Source organism: Seriola aureovittata, chromosome 20 (genome assembly GCF_021018895.1).
Source record: "Seriola aureovittata isolate HTS-2021-v1 ecotype China chromosome 20, ASM2101889v1, whole genome shotgun sequence".
NCBI lineage: Eukaryota > Metazoa > Chordata > Actinopteri > Carangiformes > Carangidae > Seriola > Seriola aureovittata.
The window spans coordinates 7,914,861-7,929,683 of NC_079383.1; the positions used below are offsets into that span (position 1 = coordinate 7,914,861).

The 14,823-nt window shown below is 39.6% G+C and overlaps 2 protein-coding genes across 2 annotated transcripts; one reads left to right on the forward strand and one right to left on the reverse strand.

Moving 5' to 3' along the window:
* The first annotated feature begins 5,605 nt into the window (after positions 1-5,605).
* LOC130161139 (fat storage-inducing transmembrane protein 1) lies at positions 5,606-6,335 on the forward strand. The gene has a single exon (XM_056364162.1). The coding sequence runs from the start codon at positions 5,831-5,833 to the stop codon at positions 6,272-6,274; it is 444 nt and encodes a 147-aa protein (XP_056220137.1). The 5' UTR covers positions 5,606-5,830; the 3' UTR covers positions 6,275-6,335.
* Positions 6,336-6,608: 273 nt separating this feature from the next.
* Positions 6,609-11,581, reverse strand: psme1 (proteasome activator subunit 1). The gene is made up of 11 exons (XM_056364161.1): positions 11,375-11,581; positions 11,096-11,128; positions 10,934-10,996; positions 10,678-10,779; positions 9,562-9,619; positions 8,456-8,553; positions 8,233-8,301; positions 8,064-8,131; positions 7,706-7,760; positions 7,422-7,508; positions 6,609-6,843 (listed from the first exon to the last, which is right to left on the reverse strand). Exons 1-11 carry the CDS (start codon positions 11,426-11,428, stop codon positions 6,763-6,765), a joined length of 768 nt encoding a protein of 255 aa, XP_056220136.1. The 5' UTR covers positions 11,429-11,581; the 3' UTR covers positions 6,609-6,762.
* Between the last annotated feature and the right edge of the window lie 3,242 nt (positions 11,582-14,823).

Sequence of the window (14,823 nt, forward strand, 5' to 3'; positions counted from 1 at the left end):
AATCCTACTCTATGTTGTTGTCAGGTCAAAAATGTTTCTCTTTATTGGTGGGATTGCTGAATGAAGAAATCCCACTATATGTTGTTGTCAGGTCGAAAAATGAACAAATACCTATTAGAGAAAGGCACACAAACACACACAGACACAAACAGACACATGCACACAAACAGGTACTCACACATACACACACAAACAGACACACAGACAGACAGACAGACAGACAGACAGACAAAGATGTTTACAAATTAATAGTCAGAGAGGGAAAACAACAGTAAATACAGCAGCAGACATACTGAATTGAACCTGCTCCACTGGTGGTATACTCCATGTCCTCCGTTTACTTTCCAAACCGTTCAGCTATCAAAATGTTCAGCTTCTTCAGGAGATGTATCCTTACCTTCAACTTTTTGATATTATTCATCTTTTAAAGAAGTGTTTACTGCATTTTTTTTACAGTGTAAGTGAATGGAGGCGATTTTCAAATCATTCAAAAGTTCTAAGTGTTTGAAATTCAAGTACTTGAGCATACTTTCAGCTACAAGCTTCATTCAAACTTTAAAGTGTTCACAACACTTCCAGCTATTAAGCCATTATTCAGCTTATTGATATCCTAAATTACAGTTTCTAATGTTTAGGATGCAGTTCATCTTTCATCATCATTGCTTCTTCACATTTTTGTGATTGCTTCAGCAATCTCATTCAGCATTTTCAGTAGGAAATGCATTTTCTAGTTCGTCTTATACCTCTTCCGTATCGAACTTTCGGCGCATAACTAGTCCCGCAGCTTTGAGAAAACACAGACAATATATATATATATATATGTGTTTGGCTTGATCAAGAATGGTGTGCTTTGTCTTTCCTTCGTCATACTTCAACGTAGAAAAATGTTTGAAACGTTAAACGGGTCACAAGACTTGAGACTCTTTTGGGTTGAATTGGTATTTGACAACTATTACGGTTTACACAAAATCACAGTTCATTAATTTTTAGACCATTTCAGACTTTATAATGGGTGTGTATTACACGGAATGTTCTGAACTAGAGTGGATGACATCATCACTAGAGTGGGAGAAGCTCTAGAACTCCTCTGAAAAAATTCTGTTTTACTCATCCTCACGGCCACATACAGTATTTCAGTCTTCACACATCATGGCTTCCTCGGTAGGCTGTAGTAGATAAATTTGTCCTGTTTCATACAATGTGTCTACCTTAGCACAGAGACTTACAGAATTTGAACATGAGCCTCACAGCGATAGGAGTACCCGCCACCTCTCCCACACATATTTTTGTAACTTGTTCCTTTGTCCACATTTTTGGCTCTAGAAACACCAAAGCCAGATAAGCAGTGCACGAAGGTCTTGTGCCCGTCATGGTCTGCTCATGGTTCTGATAGAAGTTACCGTTTTTTCACAAAAAGCAGGCGTTTGAGAGGCTCGCCGAGCCCAAATCACACCCAGATCTGTGTCAGCTCTGTGTCTTCCAGCTAGACACAGGTGTTCGAACAAGCTTGTTAAGAGACTCTTTGATCTCTGTGATGTTTACAAACACAGCCACACACACACACACACACACACACACACACACACACACACACACATACACACAGGGAGAAAGCTGTTCACAAGTTAGTGCTCATGGAGAAAGATTACAGTTCAGCTCTCCCTTGGACTGCAATACAAATTCAGTAGGTCTCAGGTCTCAGCAGGTGCCACTAGAGCAGTATCCGGGCACACACACACCACCGCCATCACCACCGCCATCACCACCGCCACCCCCACTAACCCATTTTTATCACTTAAGGTAGGTTAAATAACAGAAACACCGTTGTATAATGTAATATACACTACATCCTCCAGAGTGATCAATTGAATCAACAACTGTCTAAAACTATTTTAATAATAAATTGCCAAATGAGTAGGCCTATATTAGTAATTTTCAGGTGTATGCTCAGCCTCCAAAGTGTCTAACTGCTGTGAATTGGTTGATTTTTTTGCTGTTCTCACCAGGTAATTGATATATCTGGTAACCTAAAGATTATTCATTTTATAGTTTTATCATATATTATTATTATCACCCTATGACATGTTTAACCCCTCTCTCCCCATTTTTCAAATTTAACGTAATAACACGTTTACTAAGAAACATTTTAACTGACTTACTTTGTCCTTTTATCTGAGAACATTTTTACACAGTGATTTACTTCTACTGATGTCTTTTCACTAATAGTGGTGATGTCGCGTTGATGTGCTGAGCCTGACATCAGTGTGGTGTACCATCTCAGTTTCTGTTACTGGTAGAGAATATTGCTTCTCTGTCTGAACACTGTTAATATTGCTGTTTTCTTTCTTGCCGTTATCACAGAGTCTAACTACCTGCTGTATATTTAAACTTACACTAGTTCTGCTCCAGCACCCAGAGCTCTCTGCTCCTTTTAGCGCCTTTCAATAACTCAGCAGTTGCTCACATGCTGTTCAGATGTGCTAGTTACTTTAGCTTAGCAGTTAGCACTAGCTTCTCTCTCTCTCCCTTGCTCGGTGTGTTGTTGTTGTAACTTCACTGTAGAGGATTGTGATATTTACTACATCTTCAGCGATGTCTGCTGTCTTTAGGCACAGCTTGCTAACAGGACTAAAAATTCACTATAATTAATAATGATATTATTAATGTTATTAGCTGTCATTACTATTTTTGTCATTAGGAGCACTACAGTTGCCATTACATTACTACTGCTGTTACTGCCGTTACTATCACTATTATTCATTTTCCTATCATTGCACGTTGTTGTTCTTTTCCTGTGCTCTCTCTTGCTCTCTCTCTCTCTCTCTCTCTCTCTCTCTCTCTCTCTCTCTCTCTCTCTCTCTCTCTATCTATCTCTCCAACCCAACTGGACGAGACAGATGGCCGCCCACCATGGGTGGGTGACTAGAGTCATTTGGTCAACGCCAGTCTCCTCTAAAGTTATTTAGCCAAAGTGAAGTGCCTTAGAGTTTATTTCACGTCAACCCGCAAGAGACGCCAGCAGATAACACATCTGCCCACGACCGCCTGCAGATGAGCCTACCAGTAATCAAGACTGCCCGAGACAGAAAGTCTCCTGGCAAACTCCACCAGAGCTGAACCGCTTTGACACCGGCAGAATCCTTCACTGTGATAACAGGACACGGCCTCCAGGAGAATCCACCTAGATCCCGTGTCTCCATGGTAACCATGTAAACCATAGCCACCTGGGTTCCAGCCAAGGGTATCCAGCTACAGCACAACTCACAGTAGGCCGGTCTTGACCTTCTGCTCATGACTAGGTTGATGACGAAATATAGCAATATTTTATCAACAAATCTCATTCGTAGACGTAGCATCATTAGCTGTATAGACATAGTGTGTAGCCATAACATATTGTCTCCCACCATTACCAACTCATCACACAGCTCATTTCATTATTATTTTCATCATTATGATTATTACACGTTGCATTTACTCTGTAGATAGAAGTTTAGTTAATAAACTTTATTTACACCCAGTTGTTGTCCGGTTGTGTTCTTTTGAAGTTGAGACTGGAGATCCATTGAATTGAGAAGTCATGGCTTCTGTTATGAGATTGATAAATTTATCAATGAAGTAATTCATTGTTGTCCTCCCAGAGGCCTGGTGCCCCATTTCAACGAGATCAAATTCTAAATTGTGGTGTTCACACTACATAACAAACAACTGCTTTAGGAATCAAAACCAAGTTGCCTCCAGGTCGTTCAGTTGACAGCAATGCAATAAGTTCTATAAAATTATAGTGAGATTCTTTGCCATTTCTGGTTTCATTTGCTCTTACTTTTCTGACTTAATACAAATTTGATTCTTATAAAAACTCACTGGCAGTTTTTGTAATAATTTGAGTCTGAGGAACAGTTTCACTGAAAGAGTTTGGTTATTTGGTATTCATTTTTACAAAATGTAGCTGGATCCATAAAATAATCAAAAATGCCATATTGCTATTTAAGTTTTAAATTGTAATTCGACCTGGGATTTAACATTTTGAGATAAGACAACAGGAATCCAGAAAGAATTATTTTTAAACTACTCCCACTAGCTGTGTAGTGTATTTGTCCATCTTTCCAGATGTGTCAGTTTAAGGTGACAAATACACATTAACAGTCCATCCAGCAGTACCTCTGCAGTACGGATTTGAACTCTGAAGAAGGAGTAGTGGGACTGGATGTCCTGGCTTGAAAAAGTAGCACCTGTATGTTTTACTGAGTATGAATCTCATGCACAGGCTAAATTGACTTCATTTGGCTCTGGGAGTTAAAGAGATTTAAGAAGTTCTGGCCTGAGGACGGCCTGGGAATAAACATGATTGAAAGTGCTGTGAGAAAAGCAGCTGTCCATTGCACCAAATGTAGACTGGCAGCAGTTAATATCTTAAATTAACTATTAAATATTAAAGTTGGCTCCAGCAGCTGATTCTAAGAATAGAGGGAAGAAAGGCGAACCAAAGACGGAAAGCTATATTTAAGCCTGGTATCTGATCACTGTTTAGGAGAATGGGGTCAGTTCCAGCAGCAGCCATTACCATGTCTCCACTCTCAGTCAGTGCTGGGGAGGGGGAGGGCTTTGGTGGGTAAAGGGGAAAGAGGGGTTGTATTTTTGTAAAACACGTGCTCTCCTGCGTGCCTGACAGTGATAAAGTAGAAAGGTCCGAGAGAAGGGCTAGTGTGCCTTTCACACACAACAGAAAGTGAGGCAGACTTTAGCCCTTGGCTGTGATTGAACACAAAGAGAAAAGGACAACACTGTCAGCATTACAAAAGGTACCAGACAAGCAGACTAGAAGAACATGGGTTTAAAGACTAAAAATGGCCTCACAACAGATGTCAGCTTGGAGAAGTAACACAGGCTTGTCCTCAGAGTCTTGAATACTGTTCTGGAGTTTGTAACAAATTTACTGGCCAGAATTTTAGGAAGCCACCCAAATTTCCACCTGATGCTGTCTGGTTTGGTTCTGTTTGGGCTGGTGCTGAGTTTTTGTGTGTCAAAGTTCAGCATCTTTGCAAACAGCCACCACTACCTGTACAGGTAAAAGCTCTTTTAAATGAAAATGTCCCTAATTGGTTGCTTTGCTGGAAATATAAGCGGCTGCATGATTTTCAGTTGTGAGCTCTTTTTAAAAACCTGTCAGCCTAAGGTAATTAACCCACCTGCCTCATTTAAGACCAGTAACATTTAAAACTTTGTTACGAAACGTAGTTAAGCAGGATTTTCTTGTATTTATTAGTCACTGATATGTCTTTTGGATCTTAGTCACACCCTGACTATATAAATATAAATCACTGCCTGCTAATAAAGAGTTTATAAGTGATCAATCACGGCTAAAAGTAATTAATATGAAAGATCAAAGATCATTTTAATGTAAATCCTTTGCCAACCATTATCATTATTATCAGCTGAGACAGTGGGTCTGGTATTGTTTTCACCTTGTCAGTCTGTGTGTGTTATGTGTGTCATTATGGTAGAATTGGTCCTGGAGTCACCTACTATAAGCAGGAACTACCACAGAGGCATTATTTGTAATAATGTAGTAATGACCACTCAGTATTCATGGGACAGACCATAATTATTATAATTATGTGTTACATTGCGACTGTTGTGTTCTAACACTGAGTTTCTGATTAAATTCTTCATCACAGTAAGTTTCTAAAATCCACTTGGGGTTGGACCTGGATCTTCACAGGTTCATTCATCTTCCTCTACTCCCTCTCAGCCCATCACCCCCTATCTCTGTCCCTCCACCACCTCTCAGACAGAAGTCGTGGGGTGCCTCTGGTGGGGGTGTCAGCGCCTAATGACCCTGCTGGAGGATACAGCAGGGACCTGTTATGAACCAATGACCGTTAGACAGGACACCCCGAGATTTGCCTCCCAAGGACTGCCACTGCTGCTCCTGCGTGAAGACCAGACCAAGGCCTCCTGCCTCAAAGCCAACATGGCGTGGAGAGCCTACAAAGTATCCGAGGACATCCTCATCCTCTGCTCGTGTTGCCTGCTGCTGGTGGAGGAATTGTCTGTCTTTGGCCCTCACATTGTCCAAGCAAAACACCTGCAGAGATTCCCAGGAGCCCCATTCAGATTAATCTTCCTCCTGTGTGTAGTTCTACTTGTTATGTGGATGTTCCTGCTCCTGTGTTTGCTCACACACTTCACCAAGTTCCCCTCCCAGCAGCTGGGAGGAGCTCTGGGCTACCTGGGGTGGAAAGGACTTTATCAGGGATGGTTCAACTCAAACTGAGCTGGGGCTGTCTTGGTATGCCAGGAGACAGACTTTTTACCTCAACAGACACTGACAAACAGCCTCAATAGTGTTAAACAGAGTAGATGATGTTTTGGGATGACAGTCTGACCTTAAAAGCTCAGGATGTTTTGAAAGGTCAAGAATCTTTCACATTAGGGCTGTGAAGAGAATATAGTCGGATAAAATATTACTGGTAAACACCCTGTATAACACTACATCCGGAATCTGCCATCTGCCATCATATGAATATGCAGGTTTCTTTCATTACAGGTCAACATCAGTTAAAAACAAAGATTTTAGATTCCCATTCGGACAAAATTACTTCAGGCAGTTATCAGACTTATGTTGCTTTATTTTGCAATCTGAAACAAAATGCATGCACAATAAGAAAAAGAGGACATTTTTGTCAGAGTGGGTGTATTGTTACTTGATGAGAGTGTCATACTAGACTAGTTGTATCTTGTTTGAGAGCCTGGGAGTGTGCCTCAGTAGATGAGGGCTTTCCCGTCTCCTCTGGGCTTCTTAATCTTGTCATAGTTCTTGTTGATGATGTCAAACAGCACAGCCTACAGGGAGAAATAAAGAGTGCGTCCGAAACAGACAACAGCAGAAATGCAGTGTGAAATATAAGGCAGAGTGACTGATAGGGACAGAGAGGTTTAAAGAGAGTAATAAAAGAGCATTACCCAGATTCAGAACTACTGTATAATGGTGTCAAACAGATCCTTTCATCACCACCTGTACCACCTTGTTCATTAACAGTATCAAACACAGCAGGACAATGGATGGAGCACCAATCAATTTAACATAAGTGCAGCAATTAGTTTAATTGCCCCCTTATTAAGAAGAAATGCTGTTCCATTTAGCCACCATGCCTGCTGCAGGTGGAATATTTTACAGATGTGTAGGTAGTTTTATTCAAAATACACTGTTTACCACATAGGTGGTTTCAGTGGCAGTATTTTAATGTATGCAGAACTAAATGTAGTAAATCAGTCTACATCATACCTATCATTATCACTTGTGTTTTGACATATTTTACACAATTGTGTATTTATTTTTTCAGATGAAGACACATGTCTGTATACAAACAAATTGTTAGCACAGAGACCTCACAGTAAACAACAAAGTGTGTGTATCTTACATATGTGTTGCGGATGTCCAAAACCACAAGGCGGAGCTCACAGTACTGATACTGGTCCAGCTCATGGACCAGCTGTCTGTAGTCTCCCTGCAGCACAAAACACACAACCATTAACACTGAGTTTACAGGCAAAAACATACATGAGCCATGTACTATGTTGTAGAACATAGTGTCTTTTATTTTGCACACAGTCTGCGAGTGTCACGCAACTTATTTTATCTTAATTCATTCTATGAAAATGTATGAAAATGTACTCTGATCAAGACACAACATGAGATACTGACCACGTGGGCTTGTTTGGCGGCTTTGGCCACAGCATCACCTCTCTCACTGTAATATCTAACAAACCAAGAGGAAAGAGAAATTTCTTGTCATTCAGTTTCAACAGTCCTCAGTATGATATATTGATATATTAAATATTCACAGTTCATCTGTGAGTTCAACTTTTCTTTTGTAAGAGAAATATTGTGTTATTTCTCCTTTCAAAACTCTCACTTTAAAGTGAAGGGGTTGCTACATGGTGTACTGGTGGACCTCAGCAAATTCCTAGCATAACCTGGAAAGAGCTCTAACTGGCCAAAACATGGACAACACCTGTGTGGGTAGATAAGAAAGGGCAGCTGCTTCGGTATGGGCGCTTACTTTGAAATCTGAGTTTGGAATCCCTCTATCTTGGTGCGTGTGTTGGTCAGCAGCTCAAACACTTTCTCCTGTTGGACAAAAGCAAAGCTAAAATTCACCTTGAAGATCAACAATAAATTAGAGAAATGTAAGAAAAGCTTTTTAAGATAAGAAATCAGCAGTTACAGACCTGTACGGCTACTCCAAAGTTGTTACCGTCTTCTATCTTAGGGATTTGCAGTTGCACCCACATCGACACCTGCCAGAGAAGAACTGTGAATATATATGAAACTCTCACATGAAACATGGCATGTGACATAAAGTCATATGCACTGAAAGGCAGATTCCTAACTCTCAGATTTACATTGATCCTCTTTGTATAAAATGAACAAGGAGACAAGAGACTGACTGACCGTGTTGAGCTTCTCCTTCAGGGTCTGGATCTGAGGCTTGACCTCCTGCAGGAGACTTTCCACTCGCTCATTGATGCAAATGGGACCACAGGGAGGGCCTGGAGGAGAAAACATCCCCAAACATTGCTTCACTTAGTCACAATATGATAATTCTGGTTCAGTTGTGCTTCACCTGGACTGCTTTCTAAGAGGATTTCCTTTCCACTACAGTCCCAGCCCCACAGTTCCAGAGATACCAATCAATGTTCTCAACTATAATAATGCCATAAGCCACCATGTCAGACATAGTACTAAGACCAAGCAGAACCAGTACCGAGCATTCACCTGCATCAGCCTTCATCAAGATATTTTTAGCCCCTTTTACACATAAATCCTGCTATGTTGTCATTAAGAACACCATTAAGAAGACCACTCATAACATATTGCCATCCCAGTGTGATTTTAGATAGCATGTTGTGTTACAGGTCATAAGGCATAATGGCTCAACATTCCCGTGTTTAACAAGCTGCGTAAAAGGCGCTATTGACTACTCTTATAATGGCAGTCTCTGTGCTGTGTTGCTGTCGATACCTGATTGAAATTTCTCATAAATATTGTCATTGATTAAGACTTCCAACAATCGATTTGAGACAATCCTCTCTAGGATTTTTTACAACTCATTGGTTACAGGAATCATTTTTTTTTCAATATTAATGGTTAAGGAATAAGTTGAAAAGACCTGAGATTGATGTTTACACAGACTGTCTTTACAAAAACTTAAACCATGTTTGTGGAATAACTACATTATACAGAACAACTTCATTATATAGAAAAAACTACAATCAATATATTATTAGAATTGTTTGCATTGTGCAATCATAGATTAATGAAACAATGCTTTGAAAAACACATTTTTCCACCAATAAAATTTTTTCCACACCAACCTTTGTGCAAAATATTAGCTTCATCTCACAATGATCAGGTTCTGCAGAAAACTGTCATCACACAACTTCAACTGGGAGGACCTTGTGAAAGTGACAGGTGACGTGTCGTAGTGTTTGACAACCACCACTGTATGATTTCAGTCACTTCAATCAGTAGTTTGCTTTATTACTTTACACATTTACCTGCATCTTCTTCCTCTTTATTGCTGTCCTTGTCTTTCTTTCCCTCCTTTGCCTCCTTCTGCAATAGAGAAACAGAAAAGTTTCCATGGCCTCTTAGACAGTTCACCCACATGTTTTATTTTCTTTGGCTATCTCAATAAAGATGTCAAAAAGTTGGATTTTGTCTTTGCATAAGAAACCTAACCCAGCTGTAGCAGTCCCTGCTCCATCCACACTGAGTTGCTACATGATCCCAGATATTCTTCTAACCCATTTCCCCCTCACTAAACCCAGGACACTGGAAATCATTCTGTGTTGTATAAAGAACCTACAGGGTGCTGCTGCTCCTTACAAAGTTCTTTCAGTGCTAGTCTAGTTACAATTAGGTTCAACAAAAAGAAATAACTTTAATATCATTTAATGCCAAATAAATTTTAAAATTCACAGTAGACGAAGATGTCAATTCAGATCTTTTTTTAAACATCACTCAAAAGGCCCCCTCATTGCCAATCTGTAAAACAGCCTTTGTAAATTGCACAGTGATTGTTGGCAATGGTAACTGGGGACTGATTGATAGCATATTAAATATAGACCAATGGCTGAGAATCCCAGTTGAGAGGCTTAATGCAGTGATCCTGAAAAAAATCAAAGGTTAGGGAAATAAAACATTTATGAAACACATTTTATTTTCATAATCTGGCACTGGTGTTTATTTTCCATTCAACCTCTTAAAATTTCTGGAGGTGTTTTCTTAATTTGGCAATTAACTGTAAACAAATTACAGCCCTGGAGTTAATTATGCTGACTCTAACAAACAAATAAAAGTTATAACACTCCAGTGCTTTAATTGGACTTCTTCTTTTTTTTTTTTAAGTATATTTTTTTGGGCTTTTTATGCCTTTATTGGATAGTATAGTATAGAGAGACAGGAAACGGGGAGGCAGAGAGAGGGGGAATGACATGCAGTAAAGGGCCGTCCGATGCGGGATTCGAGCCGGAGCCAACTGCAGCCTCTACACATCGGGCGGCTGCTTAGACCACTACGCCACACGACGCCCCCAATTGGACTTCTTCAAACCAACATACAGGAGCAATTTCAGAGAAAACAGGCTAAAACCTAGTGAGTGTGGGACCTACCTCCTCCTTCTTCTTGCGATTGGCCTCCTCTTTAGCTGGGTCAGGCATTGGGATGTCCAGTGGAGCCTTCAAGGACGCCATGTCCTCACAGCTGAAAGATGTCTGGCAGAAAACACAAGTCATAAATGTCCTGATGCAGGGGAAGGATTTATCATAACAGGGTCATTCTTAATTTGCCTCAGGACCCCAAGTTAACCCTGAAAAGATCCCCTCAACACCCTTGTCCCCATTTTGCCTCATAAAAACACAGACATACCTTCAGCAACATCTGCAGCTCTTCCATTTTCTGAGGGAAAAACTTTGAAACCAGTTCTTCTGCCTGTTGTAAAAAAAAATATATATATTATTATGCAACATTATTCGGATCAATGTAAAAAGATTAATTTTGAGAAATATTTTTAACTACTGGATAAATTACCTCTTTGGTGAGCTTCTGGCAGAAGTCATCCACCTGCAGTGAAGAGATGAAATGATTTCTTATGAGCGCCAGTGGGAAAGTCTTGTTCACACAACTACACAGGCCGTGTAGTAGCTACACAGCTGACAATGACCTGTAGGATTTTTGCTGTTTGTCTGGTTGTCAAACTCACTCTTACCTGGACACTAGCTCACCTGTTAGCGTCACAGCCAGGTGTTTGAAAGGAATATGGCTTTAAAATGTTCAATGGAAATCATGCTAGCAGACACTGGTCCTTACCTGTTTCTTCGATCCGAGGTGAATATCCAGAGAAGCCATTTCGTGTCTGTACATGAACAGTAATTTATCGTTGTATAAAGTTTATAACAGCGTTTTACCCTTAACTTTAGCAGTGATAAACAATAACAAGCTGTATATCTTTGGAATTCAAGGCCGAGCACGACACAAAAAAACTGCTCAGTTACTCAGCATCAAAAGCGAAAATGAAAGTAAAGCGCATTTTCAAACTGTTCCGTACTTTCCCACTCTAATAGCGAAGGATCCTGTTGTATTGTGGGGCTTGTAGTTGTTTTTTCATTTCCCGTAGCAAGAGCCACTGATGGGAAATATTCTGACTAGCCTCAAAGCATCAATTGCAATAATGTATGTATATGAAAAGAATATCTTGATTTTGATTGAGTAGCACAACTGTATTATAAATTAACATTTTGTAAGAATTTGTAAATCAGTCTTATCCCGAAAGTGATCACATAACAGCATCTGTACCTAAGTTCTGACTGTGTCCACCTGATAGCGCTGCTGTTCTAAGTGAAGGAAACTGTCCTCTGGCAAACTACAGGATGTACAGTAGGCAATGATTAATAGCACCTGAGTAAACCTGTGAAGTTATGTGCCATTTGATTTTTGTGTGCGTTTTTAAAGAAAAATAATTTAATCATATTTATATTGCAGTGGGTATGAACCAACTTTCCTTCATGACACAAATGACACAATATTTGAAAATATTTTTTAAAATGGTGATAGACCTTTTTTCTGCCCATACATTTAAATTACAAAAAGACACAACCCAAACAGCCTAGTGAAAGCAAAATAAAGATAAATCTCCACTGGTGTCCTCACTCAACATCAGAACAGCACAACTTTAGTGTACTATTGTTTACTATAAAACTAAGGACTAAGGCCCTTCACCCAGTATTTCAGGGATCTGCTGTCATACGTCAGCATACATGTGATGACATGTGGACTCTTTGATCAGGAACTGTGTGGACACTGCCAGGATAAAGCCTAAAACAAATACAGGATCCTGAGTGGACAGAAGAGGCAGTTGTTTCCTTTTAAACCCTGTTGTATAAAGCCTATTAACATATGTCTGAACAGCTGTAGTCTTCAGCACCACAGTAATACATCACTTGTCAGGCATGAGGTATCATTCGAGGTTGGACCCAAAGGGCAAAAGCCGGATTTGTTTACAGCATGAGCATGATTAGTTATTGATTCTGTGATTTGATTGAGTGAGTTATTAAAACTCTGCTGTGTGTTATTTGGTTCAGGGAGTTTGTTGAGAAGTACTGAGGACAAAGGTCATCTATCTGAAGAAAAGTAGGGGAGGGATGGGTGGAGGGAGGTAGAGAGAAAATACCTTTAGGAACAAGTAAATTGTGTCATTGTACATTGGGTCCATGTGTGGGTCTAATCACAACCTTCCACTGTTACAGGCAGACCATATTAACTGAAAGACAACAGTACAGTATGCACATTGATATGCAGTGATGGAACAATTATTGTATTCTACTGTAATTAGTTCTGAAGAGCTTTATTTCACTGCTATTATTACTGGATTTACATGTGGTCACCATGTACTAAAAATCAAATGATAAAGCTGGAATTGTACAGTAGTGAAACAGTAGAGCCCCTAAAGCCCCCCAGAACTATTATCTTGGTTGTTTTTAGCTTACTAAATGGACAACAATTTGTGTGCACAAATTATTATGATGTGTGCAAGAAAAAAATAGTGTTACTTTTAAAATTTAAGTACACACTGGTGGCAATAATCTACTTTGACTGAAGTAGAATTTTGAATGCAGGACTTTTACTTGTCATAGAGTAATTGTACATTGTGGTATTTTGTCTTTTACTTGAGTAAAGGATCTGAGAACTTCTTCCACCACTGCTGATATGTATAGTTTCATGTCTAGATGTTTTAAAGAGTGACATTTACATTTTGACACTATCATTTCAACATGGCTCACAGTTCTTCTACTGTCGTTTCACTTTCTGAAACACAGTAAGGAAGCTTCATTGACATTTATTGCTGAGAGTTAAATGACTACAGAAAGCAACTCTCTGACCTTTTTTAGATATCAGCTGCTTACATCATTAATGTCATTTATCACATTACATTGTGTTTCTAACTGTATGATACTCCTAGCACGCTTTTTGGTGTACCTGATATAGTTCTATTCAAATATAATCAAATAGAACCTGTAGATTTTGATGATGGTGTGCCCTTACAAACAGTGTGAAAGCTGCCAGATTAAGGTGTAGTGTGGTGGAGGAACAAACAGCATCAGAAAAGCAGTTTTTTTCCAGAGCTTTTCTTTTTACTTGTGCCCACAAAAGGTTTTAAAAAGGTACAAAAACTGTTAATAGTATCACAAACATGTAACAGGCTGGTATACAACAAAAGCAGCTTTGCAGGCACAGCAACCACAGAGAACCTGACCCTGACACTAATGCTACTTTCTCACCTGGTATATGTGCGTAGAGTCTCTACCAGCTCAATATCAAATAGAATAACATCAATATTTACATACAGTACATGCAATACAAATGACTATTGCCTAATACAGGATAAATAGAATACATAATAAACTTGACAAATACCAAACAAACCCAACCAAAAACTCTCTACACCCTCCCCTCTGTCCTCTCTGACCTGGTCCAGCCTAAGCTCTGTGGCTGAAGTCTTATGTGTGGACTACATGAAAAACATCCCCCCCAGAAGTAGACCTCAAAGAGAGAGTGCACAACATACTTCCTTTACTGGTCTGTTTGTCCAACTTTATAGAGTCAATGTGTATGTGTTTTTTCACCTTGTGTGAAGTGAGGGCGATGCTTCCCAGCTCCATAACAAAACCATACAGTTGAAATTTGAAGACGATGTCTGTTCACTGAAGATTTTAAACTAATTTGCATTTAACAGTTCAGTGGCTTGATTGATCAACAGATCATTACTGTAACAAGAAAATAATGATGTTGATTTTTTTTTTCAGAAATATGTTTTTTTTCTCTGACATTCATATGAGTTGAACAATGAGATCAGTGAGATCATTCATTTACAGGTTACAGTCAGCACACGCAACAACACAGAAGTCATGCCAATGTTCACCATCACAGTACTGCAGTTTATATTTAGATTTCTTTAGACTGTGGTTGTTGGCCTTTAAAAAAGGTGAAACACTTAGGATGAGACTTCAAATAGCAACAGATGGGTGATCACCCATTATGATCTTTCATTGACAAATAATATTCAGGCTTCTGTTACTTCTGTGCATATTGCTGCATTTCTGAATGTCACCTTCCATAACCATGGCCTTTTAGCATGTAGGCATTCATTCATAGAGAGTAAGTGTGTGTGTGTGTGTGTGTGTATGTGTGTGCGTGTGTGTGTGTGTGCGTGCGTGCGTGCGTGCGTGCGTGCGTGCGTGCGTGCGTGTGTCTGTGTCTGT